Source organism: Engraulis encrasicolus, unplaced genomic scaffold (assembly GCF_034702125.1).
Source record: "Engraulis encrasicolus isolate BLACKSEA-1 unplaced genomic scaffold, IST_EnEncr_1.0 scaffold_339_np1212, whole genome shotgun sequence".
In the NCBI taxonomy this organism is placed as follows: domain Eukaryota; kingdom Metazoa; phylum Chordata; class Actinopteri; order Clupeiformes; family Engraulidae; genus Engraulis; species Engraulis encrasicolus.
Window position 1 is genome coordinate 1 of NW_026945631.1, and position 14,147 is coordinate 14,147.

Here is a 14,147-nt window from a genome sequence, read left to right on the forward strand (position 1 = left end):
TCTTTTGTGTGGTGTGTGTGTGTGTGTGTGTGTGTGTGTGTGTGTGTGTGGGTGTGTGTGTGTGTGTGTGTGTGTGTGTGTGTGTGTGTGTGTGTGTGTGTGAGTGTGTGTGTGTGTGTGTGTGTGTGTGTGTGTGTGTGTGTGTATGTGTGCATGCGCGTGCGTGTGCGTGAGCGAGTGCATGTGTCTGTGTCCGTGTGTGTGTACGAGTGCGTGTACGTCTGTCTGTCAGTCTATTTATCATTAATCACTGTTTGTTTACAGTATACTTTGATTGGGACTTTGACCATATCACTGTAAGGGAGGAGCTGTCCTCTACAGCCCCGGTGCTTAAATATTTCTGCGAAGTCATGGCTGAAAGTATTTCTGTAAAATCTAACCATGTGCAAAATGTTAAAAGTAAGCAAATACAAAACTTCAAACGTCAACTCATCTTTTCTAACAGGAAAGTACCCTTTACAGCTTGGAAAATAACGAATCATTCAGTGTGAAGGTTTCAACAGTTTCAGGTAGTGAAACTGGGAGATGGTGTCTGTTTTATTTGCATGGTCAAGGCTGAGTTCACATTCAACCAGATGTTCACTCTGCAGTATTCACTCTAACGGTGCCCGTTTTTCAGGCTCCTCAAGATGAACTTCACTGGTTATTTCATATCAATAATTAATCTTACTTTAAATGAGAGAAGCACAATTGAAAAAGCATGGAAAAATGCAGCAAATAATTTCTAAACCTCTGAATGATACTCAGACACACAGATATAGGCCATTAATTTCACTGTTTATTTTTCAAGAGTCAAAGAAATTCTTCCAATTAAAACACAACTATTGCATTGTCATTAACAGCTGATGCATGCATCAGAGCTCAGCAGAAGTGAGATGGTGAGAGATGGTGAGATGAGAGATGGTGAGACTTCACAGTCTAAATGTTAATTAAACATTTGAGAATACTTTGGACGTAATACAATCTGAATCTGAATTAACACTGAAATGTTCAGTAAATGTGTTGTGGTGTGTTGGTGGTGTATATATGAAGCTAGAAGTGAAGCTGTAAGCTGTAGGAGTCAGCAGAGAGCAGATTGGAGTCTGGAGGCTACTGGGAGCAGTCAGCTCTGCTCAGGGCTTTGCTGACGGCTCTCTGGGATCCCTGGGTGGCCTCACACACCACTGAGGTGGCTCCTCTCCACTCAGCATCAGTGAGGGTCAGGCTGCTGCTCCAGCTGTACACACCGTCCTTCATGAGCCCAGCACTGGCCACTCCACTCCTACTGCTGCCATCCACCTTCCAGCTCAGGCTCCAGTCTGAGGGGAAGCCCTTGTCAGCCAGGCACAGCAGTGTGGCAGAGCCCCCACTGGACAGCTCCTCTCTGGAGGGAGGCAGCACCGTCACACTGGGCTGCCTGTTGGCTGCAGCAAAGCAGGGCATGACAGGGTTAAACACATCATCTATGGACTCATTCATATAGACAATAAAGATTGATCATTCACATCTATTCATTGAAGGAGAAGGAAGAATTAAGTGTAACATGAGACTAAACATTTTCCACATAATTGACTAGACATTGACAACGTCAAAGATTACTCAAATAAATGTTGGATTGTATTTTACTGCAGTTCCCGTAATGAACAGTAGCCTATTATGAAAATAATTCACTAACACGGAGAAAAAACAAAACTTTGTGTTCAGAGCAGATGAACTTACATTTAAACTTGAGTTAATGAAAATGAACTAAATCTAAAATTTAGAAATGAAATGATTATAGCCATGCAACCACCATTAGTTACTATGGTCTATCTCACCAGAAACAAGACAGCCTAGTGTTTTTTCTCTTTATTTCTTCTTTTTTTAAACACTGCATCTGTCAGGTAACATATAACATGCCATAAATCTACTCATAATCTAATCTTCTAACTACAGAAGTCTAATGCAAGTTTAAAATTTTTGGAGCAAACATTCAGCTGAGATCAATGAAATCCATTAACTAAAGTGGAATATGTACTGACTCAAATACACAAAAAGCCAGACATGCATACTAAGTGTGCTGCTACTCGCTGCTGCACCCAAAAAAAAACCTCACACCAACTGTTTCAGTTCATGAATACTGTGTCCATAGCTACAAATGGAATAGTAGGCCCTATAACACATGTGAGTGATAGGCCCTATCAACATTTCCTTTACCACAGATCAGTTAATGACAGTAGCATTTGTGATAACCATCTCCTTATGAGAAATAAATAAAGTAACATGAACATACAGAAAAAAGATTTGGAAGTGAAACAGCCCACTGCAACAACAGACAGATAACGAGTAATTTTCCTATTTCAAAGGTAATGATTAAATAAGTACTCACTGCCAACATTCAGTCTGGTGCCGCTACCAAACGTGTACCACAGTGATACAAGCTCATTGAGAGGCTGTACAAAAACCTCCTCACGCCTGAATGATCACTGAGAGGCAGCTTGTATCAGCTATTGACTGTGGATGCTGGTGGTAAAATATCTAATACATGTTGTTCCAAGGTGAATCAAATGTTTAATAAAAGCACAAATAAAGCAGATATATAAAACATTTTCATGTTTCTTGTATTTTATTTCTACATTCATTAGCCTACTCTTACACCACTGCAAGTAATGTTTGTATACAGGCATTGCATGTCATTTTTTATTTACCTACCGTATATACTGTAACCAAATCAATAACCACTATAAGTGATGGGACTGTAAACTCCTCTGTTCCTTGTGTGTATTCAATCCTCATTGTCATCATGTCCTTACCAACCTTAACTGCATGTTGCATCTGACTCTCAGTCTGTGTCTGTCTCTAATTTCATACAAAATTCTGGTATGAAAAACATGTAAGTCACATCAACAAAGACACATTTTTGAACAACATTATCAGGCTTTAATTTCTCAGACCTCCAAATGTACTCTGCAGGCATTCTCCACATTTTTTTTTTATTTTTTTTTTTACTGGATTCAATAAATCAAGTAGGTGCCTATAGACTTTACGATTTGCTAAAACCACTCTGTTCTTCTTCTATAGAGGATGTAATCCTATTGAATCAGAAAGTTATAGAGTGCTACTGTAGTGCTGGGCAGTGTTTGAGTGCATGAAGCTGATTTACATGGAGAGCTGTGTGCATCTGCAGCGCATGTTGGGTTCCCATAAATGCTCTTGGCACAGCTGAAGGCTCCAACTGAGACAGCAGCACCTACAGCAGCAATGATGTTGATCCCACTCTTCCTCAGCTCTCTCCTCTTGCTCATTCAAGGTATTTATATGGATTTATGCTGCAACGAAACACTGAAGAACATGCTGTTTTACACATGTTCATTTATACTTTTAAAAGGTGTGGTACTTCTTCAGATATTTATGTATGCAGTTTCTTAAATGTAAACTGATTTTTATCCATCAACAGATTCCAAGGGGCAGGTGACCATTAGTCAAACTCCAGCGATGTCCACTAGTCCAGGAGGCACAGTCACAATCACCTGCAAACGCAGTGGAAGGTTTTCCAATGGTGGCTGTAGTCCACCGTGTGTCTCCTGGTACCAGCAGAAGCCTGGAGAGAAACCCAAACTCCTCATCTACAAAGTGAAGACCCCCCAGTCTGGTATTCCTGCTAGATTCAGTGGCAGTGGATCTGGGAATGACTACAGTTTGACCATCAGTGGAGTCCTGAGTGAAGATGCTGGAGATTATTACTGCATGAGTAGCCATGAGCGTACTAGCGGTGTCTGGGAGTTCGCACAGTGATACAGAGCCGTACAAAAACCTCCAACTCCCTAATCAGCTGGTGAGCAGAGACCAGCCCACTGCAGCTGCTAGAGCCCCCTGCTGGTTGGAATAGGACAAACAATTACACGACCTATGTGGTTCCCAGGGGCGCATCTTGTCACCAGGATAGACAGGCAGCAGCTTGGGGCCCTCAAGCCACTATTTGAAACAACTGCTAACACGTGGGCAACTGTGGCGTAGTGGTTAGAAAGTTGGTCTTTCAATCTAGGGGTTACAGGTTTGAATCCCCCCTGACCTCTGCCTACATCTCCATCCATGGCTGAAGTGCCCTTGAGCAAGGCACCTAACCCCACATTTCTCAAGGGACTGTAATCAATACTCTGAAAATAATAACTGTAAGTGGCTTTGAATAAAAGCATCAGCTAAGTGCAGTGTAATGTACTGTAATGTAATGTAACACTTGAAGCATAGTAGATTTGATTTGTTGCAAATGTTTATTATTTCACCCTTTTGCTTTGGGCCTCAACTTGGCCAAGAATCGCATCTGGTGGTTCCATTACTGTAATATCCACATATCCATAATGGGTTAACTATGGCATGATTCATTCTCACTGACTTATCGGTCATTGTGATTAAGCACATCACTTCAAGGCACACAGTGCACACAACAGAAAACAAATACCCTCTGTCTTTCATCCAAGTGCCCCTTTGAGTGCCACAGAGCCACAAGCCATATAAGCAGCATATTAATTTTCTACTAATTCACACAGTGGATGTCTCACACACAACCCTCCCTGTAATGACAGAAAGGGAAAAGGATCACCTTAGAAAATGTAAAGGATTTGTCTCATTTGTTTTCTGTAAATCAGTTAGTAAATATTTCCCTCGTTTATCTGTAGAAAGCCTGAGTTGATAATCAGGAAGGTTTGTATGGAGGCTGAGGTTTGCATCCTCCCATCCTCCTCCTCCCTAAGCTAAAGGAATATTCTTACTGTAAAGCAGCAGGGTACTTCATGACTGCTACCTGTCTTCATCATCTAAACATATGGCTTTCATTACTACACACTCTTTAGTAACACTTTATATTAATGTCTGCTTAAGACTTATTAATGAATTAACTAATTATGAACAAAACATTAACAAATGTTTTTTTTTATTAGCTACATTTTGTTCATACTTTATAAAATATCTACAAATAATGTGCATATGATTTTACAAATATTTAGTATTAAAAGTCATTTACAAAAAAAATGTAAATGTTTGATGAATACAAAATATAATCATAACATTTACACACATATACAAGTCATTTACAAACATTTGTTAATGCTTTCTTCATCATTTGTTCATTATTTACTAAGTGTTATTAATGCTTTATACGCAAACATTAATATAAAGTGTTACACACTCTTTATCTACTTCCAAGGTGAGTTTGAGTGCTGAGAAATCTATTGCATGTTCCCTTCGGCTTTGAAAAATATTAAAATATTAAAATACTATTGTATACTTACGAACTTCACATCAGATAGAGTATTTATGCAGGTCTGCAAATTGATAGGCCTATAAAAACACTTATACATATAAATATTAATCTATTTTAATTGTCAAACTCCAGTGATGTCCACTGGTGGAACAGTCACTTTCACATGCAATCGCTGCGAAAGCATTTAAAAAACACACAAACACACAAACTCACACTGACACACACACATGTACACGCGTCGAACGTTGCGCACGCACACACACACGCACACACGCACGAAGGCACACACACACACACACACACACACACACACACACACACACACACACACACACACACACACACACACACACACACACACACACACACACACACACACACACACACACTTATCCAATGGAGCATCCAGTTCACATGTACTGACATTACAAATATAGACACACACAGACAAGCATTCACATACAGCACCACCAACATTTTTTTTCCAGAACCGAGAAAAAAAAAAATCTGAAAAGCCCTCCAATCCAACACATACAACATAATGTAATGAGGGCCCATCTCTCTCGTCGTAAACCCCCTCCCCCTGTTGGCTTCCCTAAACACATGAACGCACATTTTAATTCACAAACAAATTTGAATCAGTTCAACAATAGCAAAAGGGAGGGACATGACAGTAAGTGTTTGCATACACAGACAGGGTAGTTTGCATCTGTTGCACATATTTTAATGTTATTCTGCCTAGTGGGACAAAAGTTGCTTTGCTGAGACCCATTCTGGAAACCAGCTGCAGTAGCCTAACAACAAGAATGGCTTCCTTCTCTCTCTGCATCCTTCCATTTCTGACCCTCTTCTTCTGCTTTCAAGGTAAACATGCATACTGTACAGATATACTGTGACAGAAAGACATGGTCAAATAGATTTATAGATGGTTTCCAGTGCACTTTACCAGTGAACAGGTTCACAAACACACAGGCATCAGATGCTAGAACAACATTCTTCATTTTTGTACTGCATTTTGGTGAAAAAATGTGTTTTTGTCACGTAATTTCCACATTGTTTCTTTTTGTTCAAAGGTTCCCTGGGACAGGTGACAATTACTCAGCCCTCTGTGTTGGCTGCCAGTCCAGGAGAAAGTGTTACAGTCACTTGCAAGCGCAATAGAAATGTGTATGATGGAAACAACGCTATGTCCTGGTACCAGCAGAAGCCTGGGTAGAAACCCAAACTCCTCATCTACAATGTGAACAGCCTCCTGTCTGGTATTCCTGCTAGATTCAGTGGCAGTAGATCTGGGAATGACTACAGTTTGACCATCAGTGGAGTCCTGAGTGAAGATGCTGGAGATTATTACTGCATGAATAACCATAAAGTTATCAGCAGCAGTAACTGGGAGTTCACACAGTGATACAGAGTCGTACAAAAACCTCCCCTATGAGATGCAGTCAGAGCAGTGCAGCTGGTACACAGTGCAGGTGGTGGGGGAGGGGAGGTCAAAAACTTTCCAACATAAAGCTGACAACAAAGCTCCATTGATAGGTTTAGAACATTCAACAAATATAGATTATGTACACTTATTTACTCAGTTGTGTACTTTATTAAAGCCACCACGGAGGGCATGTCTGGAATGTTAGCAACCTAATGGCATTCACATGTAAGCACATGTGATGTGACGTGGAGCTTTTCTTCCATTGCATGATGAGATCTATAAAGTAGGCTGGACAAATAGCAGATATGGTGAGGTGTTTGTGACATACTCTTTGACATAGAAATAGAAATGTGACTATTGAGCTAAATTAAGTCCCTCCCTATCAGTCTTGTTTCTTGTATGATGGTGTTTTGGTTCAAAGTCTGCAGCACCTCAACTGCTTTTTTATATTTAGAGGGCAATATTTTGACCCTGATAGGTGCTCCCCAGTTAAAACTTCATATTCAAGTATGTGAACCATGAGGTGTGTCCTAAAGAAGGGAGTTACTGTCATCAAGCATGACTGAAGGGGAGCTGTCCTCTCCTGAACTGGTGCTGAAGTGCTTCTTGGATGATTTGACAAAAGTTCCTTTTAGTTTTAAAGTTTAACCTTGTGCAAAATGTAAATAAATATACGACTATGTAACTAAACTTTCATGTAACTCTGGTCTTGGGAAAGGAACGTACTTCTTGCAGAAACTAATGAAGCATGCAGTGTGAGGGTTTCAACTCTTTCAGGTAGTGAAACTAGATGGTGCTGTCTGTTATATTTGCATAGTTGGGGTTGGGGGCTATTTTTAACCAATACCCAGATGTTCATCCGCCTGTGAAGGAAAGGTTTTGCAGACTGTTCAAGATTAAAACTATACAGCCTATAATGAATTACATTTTTTTACTTCTTCTTTTTTAATCTGAGCAACGAAAATAATATAACATACAGTAACATGTAAATTATATGTCTCGAAAATTATATTCAGACACAGATTGCCGATTTATTTCAGAATTTGTTTATTTTTTTATCACACATAAAAAATCCTTACAATTAAAGCATCGGAGCTCATCAGAAGCAGGTGAGTGAGATGTGAGACTAAGTGGAGCAGTGTGTTGTTGGAGTGTGTATGGAGCTGGAAGTGAAGCTGTAAGCTGCAGAGCAGAGCAGATTAGAGGCTGGAGACTACTGGGAGCAGTCAGCTCTGCTCAGGGCTTTGCTGACGGCTCTCTGGGATCCCTGGGTGGCCTCACACACCACTGAGGTGGCTCCTCTCCACTCAGCATCAGTGAGGGTCAGGCTGCTGCTCCAGCTGTACACACCGTCCTTCATGAGCCCAGCACTGGCCACTCCACTCCTACTGCTGCCATCCACCTTCCAGCTCAGGCTCCAGTCTGAGGGGAAGCCCTTGTCAGCCAGGCACAGCAGTGTGGCAGAGCCCCCACTGGACAGCTCCTCTCTGGAGGGAGGCAGCACCGTCACACTGGGCTGCCTGGTGGCTGCAGCAAAGCAGGGCATGACAAGGGTTAAACACATCATCTATGGACTCATTCATATAGACAATACATATTGATCATTCAAATCTATTCATTGAAGGAGAAGGAAGAATAAAGTGTAACATGAGACTTAATATTTTCCACTAAGTGACTAGACATTGACAACGTCAAAGAGTACTAAAATAAATGGTGGATTGTATTTTACTGCAGTTCCCGTAATGAACAGTAGCGTATTATGAGAATAATTCACTAACACGGAGAAAATACATAACTTTGTGTTCAGATCAGATGAACTTACATTTAAACCTGGGTTAATGAATCTAAAAGTTTGTACTGAAATGATTAAAGCCATGCAACCACCATTCTAGTTACCATGGTCTATCTCAAGCCAGAAACAAGACAAGCTAGTTTATCTTTCTTCTTTTTTTTAAACACCATGCATCAGTCAGGTAACATGTACGTAACAGGCCAGAAATCTACACATAATCTTAAGTAAATCAAATTCAAGTTTAACCTTCTTAAAGCAAACATTCAGCTGAGATCAATTAAATCCATTAACTAAAGTGGTATATGTAGTACTAATGCAAATATATACACAAAAAGCCAGACATCCATGTTAAGTGTGGTGCTTCTCGCAGCTGCACCCAAACAAAACCCTCACAACAACTGTTTCGGTTTATAAATACATATGTCCATAGCTACACATTCAAGAGCATACCACATGTGACTGATAGACCCTATTAACATTTCTCTTAGGCTACAACAAATCAGTTAATGACAGTAACATGAACAGACAGAAAGATTTGGAAGTGAAACAGCCTATTGAAACAGCACAGACCATTAATGAATAACTTTCCTATTTCAAAGGTAGTGATTAAATACGTAAGTACTTACTGCCAACATCCAGTCTGGTGCCGCTACCAAACGTCCACCACAGTGATACAAGCTCATTGAGAGGCTGTACAAAAACCTCTTCACGCCTGAACGACCATTGGTGAGAGGCAGCTGTATCAGCTATTGACTGTAGATGCTGGTGGTAAAATATCTAATACATTTTATACTGTTAAAATGTGAATCAAATATTTAATGAAAGCACAGATATCAATCACAAATATAAAGCATTTTCATTTTGGGTGCATTATATTTATAGATTCATTACTCTTACACCACCGCAAGCAATGTTTGTATACTAGTCTACATGTAGTTGTTGTATGCAAGAGTTTTTATTGAATTTATCAAATCAGATATAGAATTTAAGATTTACTTTTAAACAAAACATATTCTCCTACTAGAGTTCTATCCTATTGAATCAGAAAGTTCTGGAAGGGTACTGCATATGTTGTTGAGAAGTGTGTGAGTGCATGAAGGTGATTTACATGGAGAGCTGTGTGCAACTGCAGCGCATGTTGGGTTCCCATAAATGCTCTTGGCACAGCTGAAGGCTCCAACTGAGACAGCAGCACCTGCAGCAGCAATGATGTTGATCCCACTCTTTTTCAGCAGTCTCCTCTTCTTCATTCAAGGTATTAATAAGGATTTATGCTGCAAAGAAACACTTGAGAACATTCTGTTACATGTTCATTTATACTTTACCTTGTGGTTCTTCTTTAGATATGTATGTATGCCGTTTCCAATGTAAACTTTTTTCGTTACTTCAACAGATTCCAAGGGGCAGGTGACCATTAGTCAAACTCCAGTAATGACCACCAGTCCAGGAGGCACAGTCACAATCACCTGCAGACGCAGTGGAAGCATTTACAATGACTGTGATCCACCATGTATCTCCTGGTACCAGCAGAAGCCTGGGGAGAAACCCAAACTCCTCATCTACTATGTGAAGACCCTCCAGTCTGGTATTCCTGCTAGATTCAGTGGCAGTGGATCTGGGAATGACTACAGTTTGACCATCAGTGGAGTCCTGAGTGAAGATGCTGGAGATTATTACTGCATGAGTTATCACTGTCTTAGTGGTGGCAGATGTGAGTTCACACAGTGATACAGAGTCGTACAAAAACCTCCCCAGATACAGTCAGAGCAGACAGCTGGGACACAGTGCAGGTGGTGGGGGAGGGGAAGTTAAACACTACACCATACTAACATGTAACTGACAACAGTGTTGTCAGGTTGATAGGTTTCAAACCTTCAACACATAGCCCTATATTAAGTAATTTATCTAGGCTTTTTATTTATGTATTGATTGATTGATTGATTGCTTGATTGATTGCTTGATTGCTTGATTGATTGATTGATTGATTGATTGATTGATTAATTGATTTATATAGGCTATTTATTTATTTATGTATTTATTTATTGATTTATTGATTGATTGATTGATGTAGGCCTATGGTTGTATGTATGTATGTATGTATGTATGTATGTATGTATGTATGTATGTATGTATGTATGTATGTATGTATGTATGTATGTATGTATGTATGTATGTATGTATGTATGTATTTATGTATGTATGTATGTATATATGTATGTAGCCTATGTATGTATGTATGTATGTATGTATGTACTGTATGTACTGTATGTATGTATGTATGTATGTATGTATGTATGTATGTATGTATGTATGTATGTATGTATGTATGTATGTACGTACGTACGTAGGCTACAGTATGTATTTGTAAGCATGTATGTATTCATTCATTCATTCAGTTGTGTTACAGTGCTATATGCATATATATGGTTTACCCATCACTAACAGCATACCTGTAAAAATGTCTGGCATGTTAACAACTTAATGGCATGAATGAATTATTTTGATGTGACCTGGAACTCTCCTCAAGATGCCTGAAGAAGATCTATGATCGAAACGTTGCTCCAAATAAATTAAGTCTTGCAAGCAGTGTGCACGGCACGCAGATCCTTTCCCGCTCCTACCTGGAACTTTCCGCCATTACATGACTTAAGTATCTAGCTTTGCCCATCTATCACCTTAGGCTGGACAAACAGCAGATATGGTGAGATGTTTGAGGTGACATACTCTTGGACGTGGAAAAAGAAATGTGACTATTGAAAAAAAAAAGTAATAATGCTTATCAGTCTGGTCTGATGGTGGTTTGGTTCAAAGCCTGCTGCACTGTGCTTTGTTATATAAGAAGACAACATTTGGCACTGTTAGGTGTACCTCAGGTAAAAATGTCATATTGTCATAATCTAACCTTGAGGTGAGGTAACTACGGAAGGGAGTTACTGTCATCAAGCATGACTGAAGGGGAGCTGTCCTTGAACTGGTGCTGAAGTGCTGCTTGCATGTCTTGATGAAGTCATTTTTAATTTTAAAGTTTAACCTTGTGCAAAATGTAAATAAATATACGACTATGTAACTAAACTTCCATACAGTTTCAGGGTCTCAAAACTCACACAGTGAAACTAGATGGTGCTGTCTGTTATATTTGCATAGTTGGGGTTGGGGGCTATTTTTAACCACAGATGTTTATCTGCCTGATGGGAAGTGAAGGGAAAGTTTTGCAGACTGTTCAAGATTAAAAGTATATCGCCTATAATGAATTACATTTTCAACTTTAACAATGTGGGCAATGTACACTACGTAACACAACATGTAAGTAATATTTAATGTCTCTAAAATAATAGTCAGGCACAGAGATTGACCACTTATTTTCCAAATGTTTTTATTTTTTTATCACACATCACAGAAATTCTTCCAATTAAAACCCAAGTCTTGCATTGACATTAACAGCTGATGTGCATCAGAGCTCATCAGAAGCAGGCGAGTGAGATGTGAGACTATATGTGGTGCAGTGTGTTGTTGGAGTGTGTATGGAGCTGGAAGAGAAGCTGTAAGCTGTAGAGCAGAGCAGAGCAGAGCAGAGGCTGGAGGCTACTGGGAGCAGTCAGCTCTGCTCAGGGCTTTGCTGACGGCTCTCTGGGATCCCTGGCTGGCCTCACACACCACTGAGGTGGCTCCTCTCCACTCAGCATCAGTGAGGGTCAGGCTGCTGCTCCAGCTGTACACACCGTCCTTCATGAGCCCAGCACTGGCCACTCCACTCCTACTGCTGCCATCCACCTTCCAGCTCAGGCTCCAGTCTGAGGGGAAGCCCTTGTCAGCCAGGCACAGCAGTGTGGCAGAGCCCCCACTGGACAGCTCCTCTCTGGAGGGAGGCAGCACCGTCACACTGGGCTGCCTGGTGGCTGCAGCAAAGCAGGGCATGGCAGGGGTTACACACATCATCTATGGACTCATTCATATAGACAATAAAGATCGATCATTCACATCTATTCATTGAAGGAGAAGGAAGAATTATGTGTAACATGAGACTAAAAATTTTCCACATAATTGACTAGACATTGACAACGTCAAAGATTAAAATAAATGTTGGATTGTATTTTACTGCATTTCCCGTAATGAACAGTAGCCTATTATGAAAATAATTCACTAACACGGAGACAATACACAACTTTGTGTTCAGATCAGATGAACTTACATTTAAACTTGGGTTAATGAAAATGAACTAAATCTAAAATTTAGAACTGAAATTATTATAGCCATGCAACCACCATTCTAGTTACTATGGTCTCTCACTCCAGAAACCAGGCAGGCTAGTTTTTAAACACTGCATCAGTCAGATAACATGTAACATGCCAGAAATCTACACATAATCTAATCTTCTAACTACAGAAGTCTAAAGCAAGTTTAAACTTTTGAAGCAAACATTCAGCTGAGATCAATGAAATCCATTAACTAAAGTGGTATAAGTACTGATGCAAATACACAAAAAGCCAGACATGCATCCTAAATGTGCTGCTACTCGCAGCTGCACCCAAAAAAAACCTCACACCAACTGTTTCAGTTCATAAATACTAGTTATGTCCATAGCTACAAATTGAATAGTATAACGCATGTGAGTGATATGCCCTATCAACATTTCCTTTACCACAGATCACTAACCCTCCTGTTATCCTCAGATTTAGGTTACATCCGTGATCCTTAGGGTCATTTCGACCCCAGCCACTTAAATGTCTACAAAATCAGTAGAAGCAAAAACTTTTGCACCGGTTTATGCCTCAGATATCTACTGTTGCTCTAGTGGGGACATTAAAAAGCCTTTTAGATAAGTCCTAGCACCCCTACACACAGCCCACACACCAAAAACACTAATCCATGACTAGGCGAAATTGTGCAACAACTGCCCAAAACTTGTCTAGAATTCGTTTTGGCCCTTGTACACATCATTATTAAAGCCCTAAATACAGCAAAATCTTCTGTTCTAATTAACTTATGTTCATGTATTTGACATAATCAAGACAGATTGGAACACGTATTAAAAAAATATGGATGTTCAATTTATGTTTAATACACTAACAATAATTTGGGGTCAAATTGACCCCAAGTAACACAGATGTAACCAAAATGTGTGACCCGATACATTTAGGAAAGGTCATCAAAGATGAAGCCAAAGAATTATGTACTTCATGTATTTTTCAGATTTTAACCTTGAATGGGGTCAAATAGACCCCAAGGATAACAGGAGGGTTAATTACACTAGCATTTGTGGGAACTATTATCCTCATGAGAAATAAATAAAGTAACATGAATATACAGAAAAAAGTCTTGGAAATGAAACAGCCCACTGAAACAACACAAACTATTGAGTAATGTTCCTATTTCACAGATGATGATTAAAGAAGTACTTACTGCCGAGAACATTCAGTCTGGTGCCGCTACCAAACGTGTACCACAGTGATACAAGCTCATTGAGAGGCTGTACAAAAACCTCCTCACGCCTGAACGATCACTGAGAGGCAAAATATCTAATACCTACATGTTGTTCCAAGGTGAATCAAATGCTTAATAAAAGCACAAATAAAACAGAAATATAAAGCATGTTCATGTTTCTTGTATTTTTTTCTACATTCATTACTCTTACACCACTGCAAGCAATGTTTGCATACAGGCATTGCATGTCATTTTTTATTTACCTACCGTATATACTGTAACCAAATCAA

The 14,147-nt window shown here is 39.8% G+C and overlaps 5 gene segments (V, D, J or C); 2 read left to right on the forward strand and 3 right to left on the reverse strand.

Annotated features, from left to right (window-relative positions):
• Positions 1-1,056: 1,056 nt before the first annotated feature.
• LOC134443493 (Ig kappa-b4 chain C region-like) lies at positions 1,057-3,150 on the reverse strand. The segment is given in 4 exon segments: positions 1,057-1,403; positions 2,348-2,433; positions 2,776-2,835; positions 3,122-3,150. Coding segments are annotated over 4 exon segments (489 nt in total).
• Positions 3,151-3,207: 57 nt separating this feature from the next.
• Positions 3,208-6,434, forward strand: LOC134443494 (immunoglobulin kappa variable 1D-13-like). The segment is given in 3 exon segments: positions 3,208-3,268; positions 3,416-3,721; positions 6,292-6,434. Coding segments are annotated over 3 exon segments (498 nt in total).
• A 1,287-nt stretch (positions 6,435-7,721) lies between these two features.
• LOC134443495 (Ig kappa-b4 chain C region-like) lies at positions 7,722-9,573 on the reverse strand. The segment is given in 3 exon segments: positions 7,722-8,171; positions 9,063-9,148; positions 9,545-9,573. Coding segments are annotated over 3 exon segments (429 nt in total).
• Positions 9,574-9,642: 69 nt separating this feature from the next.
• Positions 9,643-10,164, forward strand: LOC134443496 (Ig kappa chain V region BS-5-like). The segment is given in 2 exon segments: positions 9,643-9,691; positions 9,830-10,164. Coding segments are annotated over 2 exon segments (384 nt in total).
• A 1,655-nt stretch (positions 10,165-11,819) lies between these two features.
• On the reverse strand, positions 11,820-14,059 carry LOC134443497 (Ig kappa-b4 chain C region-like). The segment is given in 3 exon segments: positions 11,820-12,332; positions 13,837-13,903; positions 14,054-14,059. Coding segments are annotated over 3 exon segments (387 nt in total).
• Between the last annotated feature and the right edge of the window lie 88 nt (positions 14,060-14,147).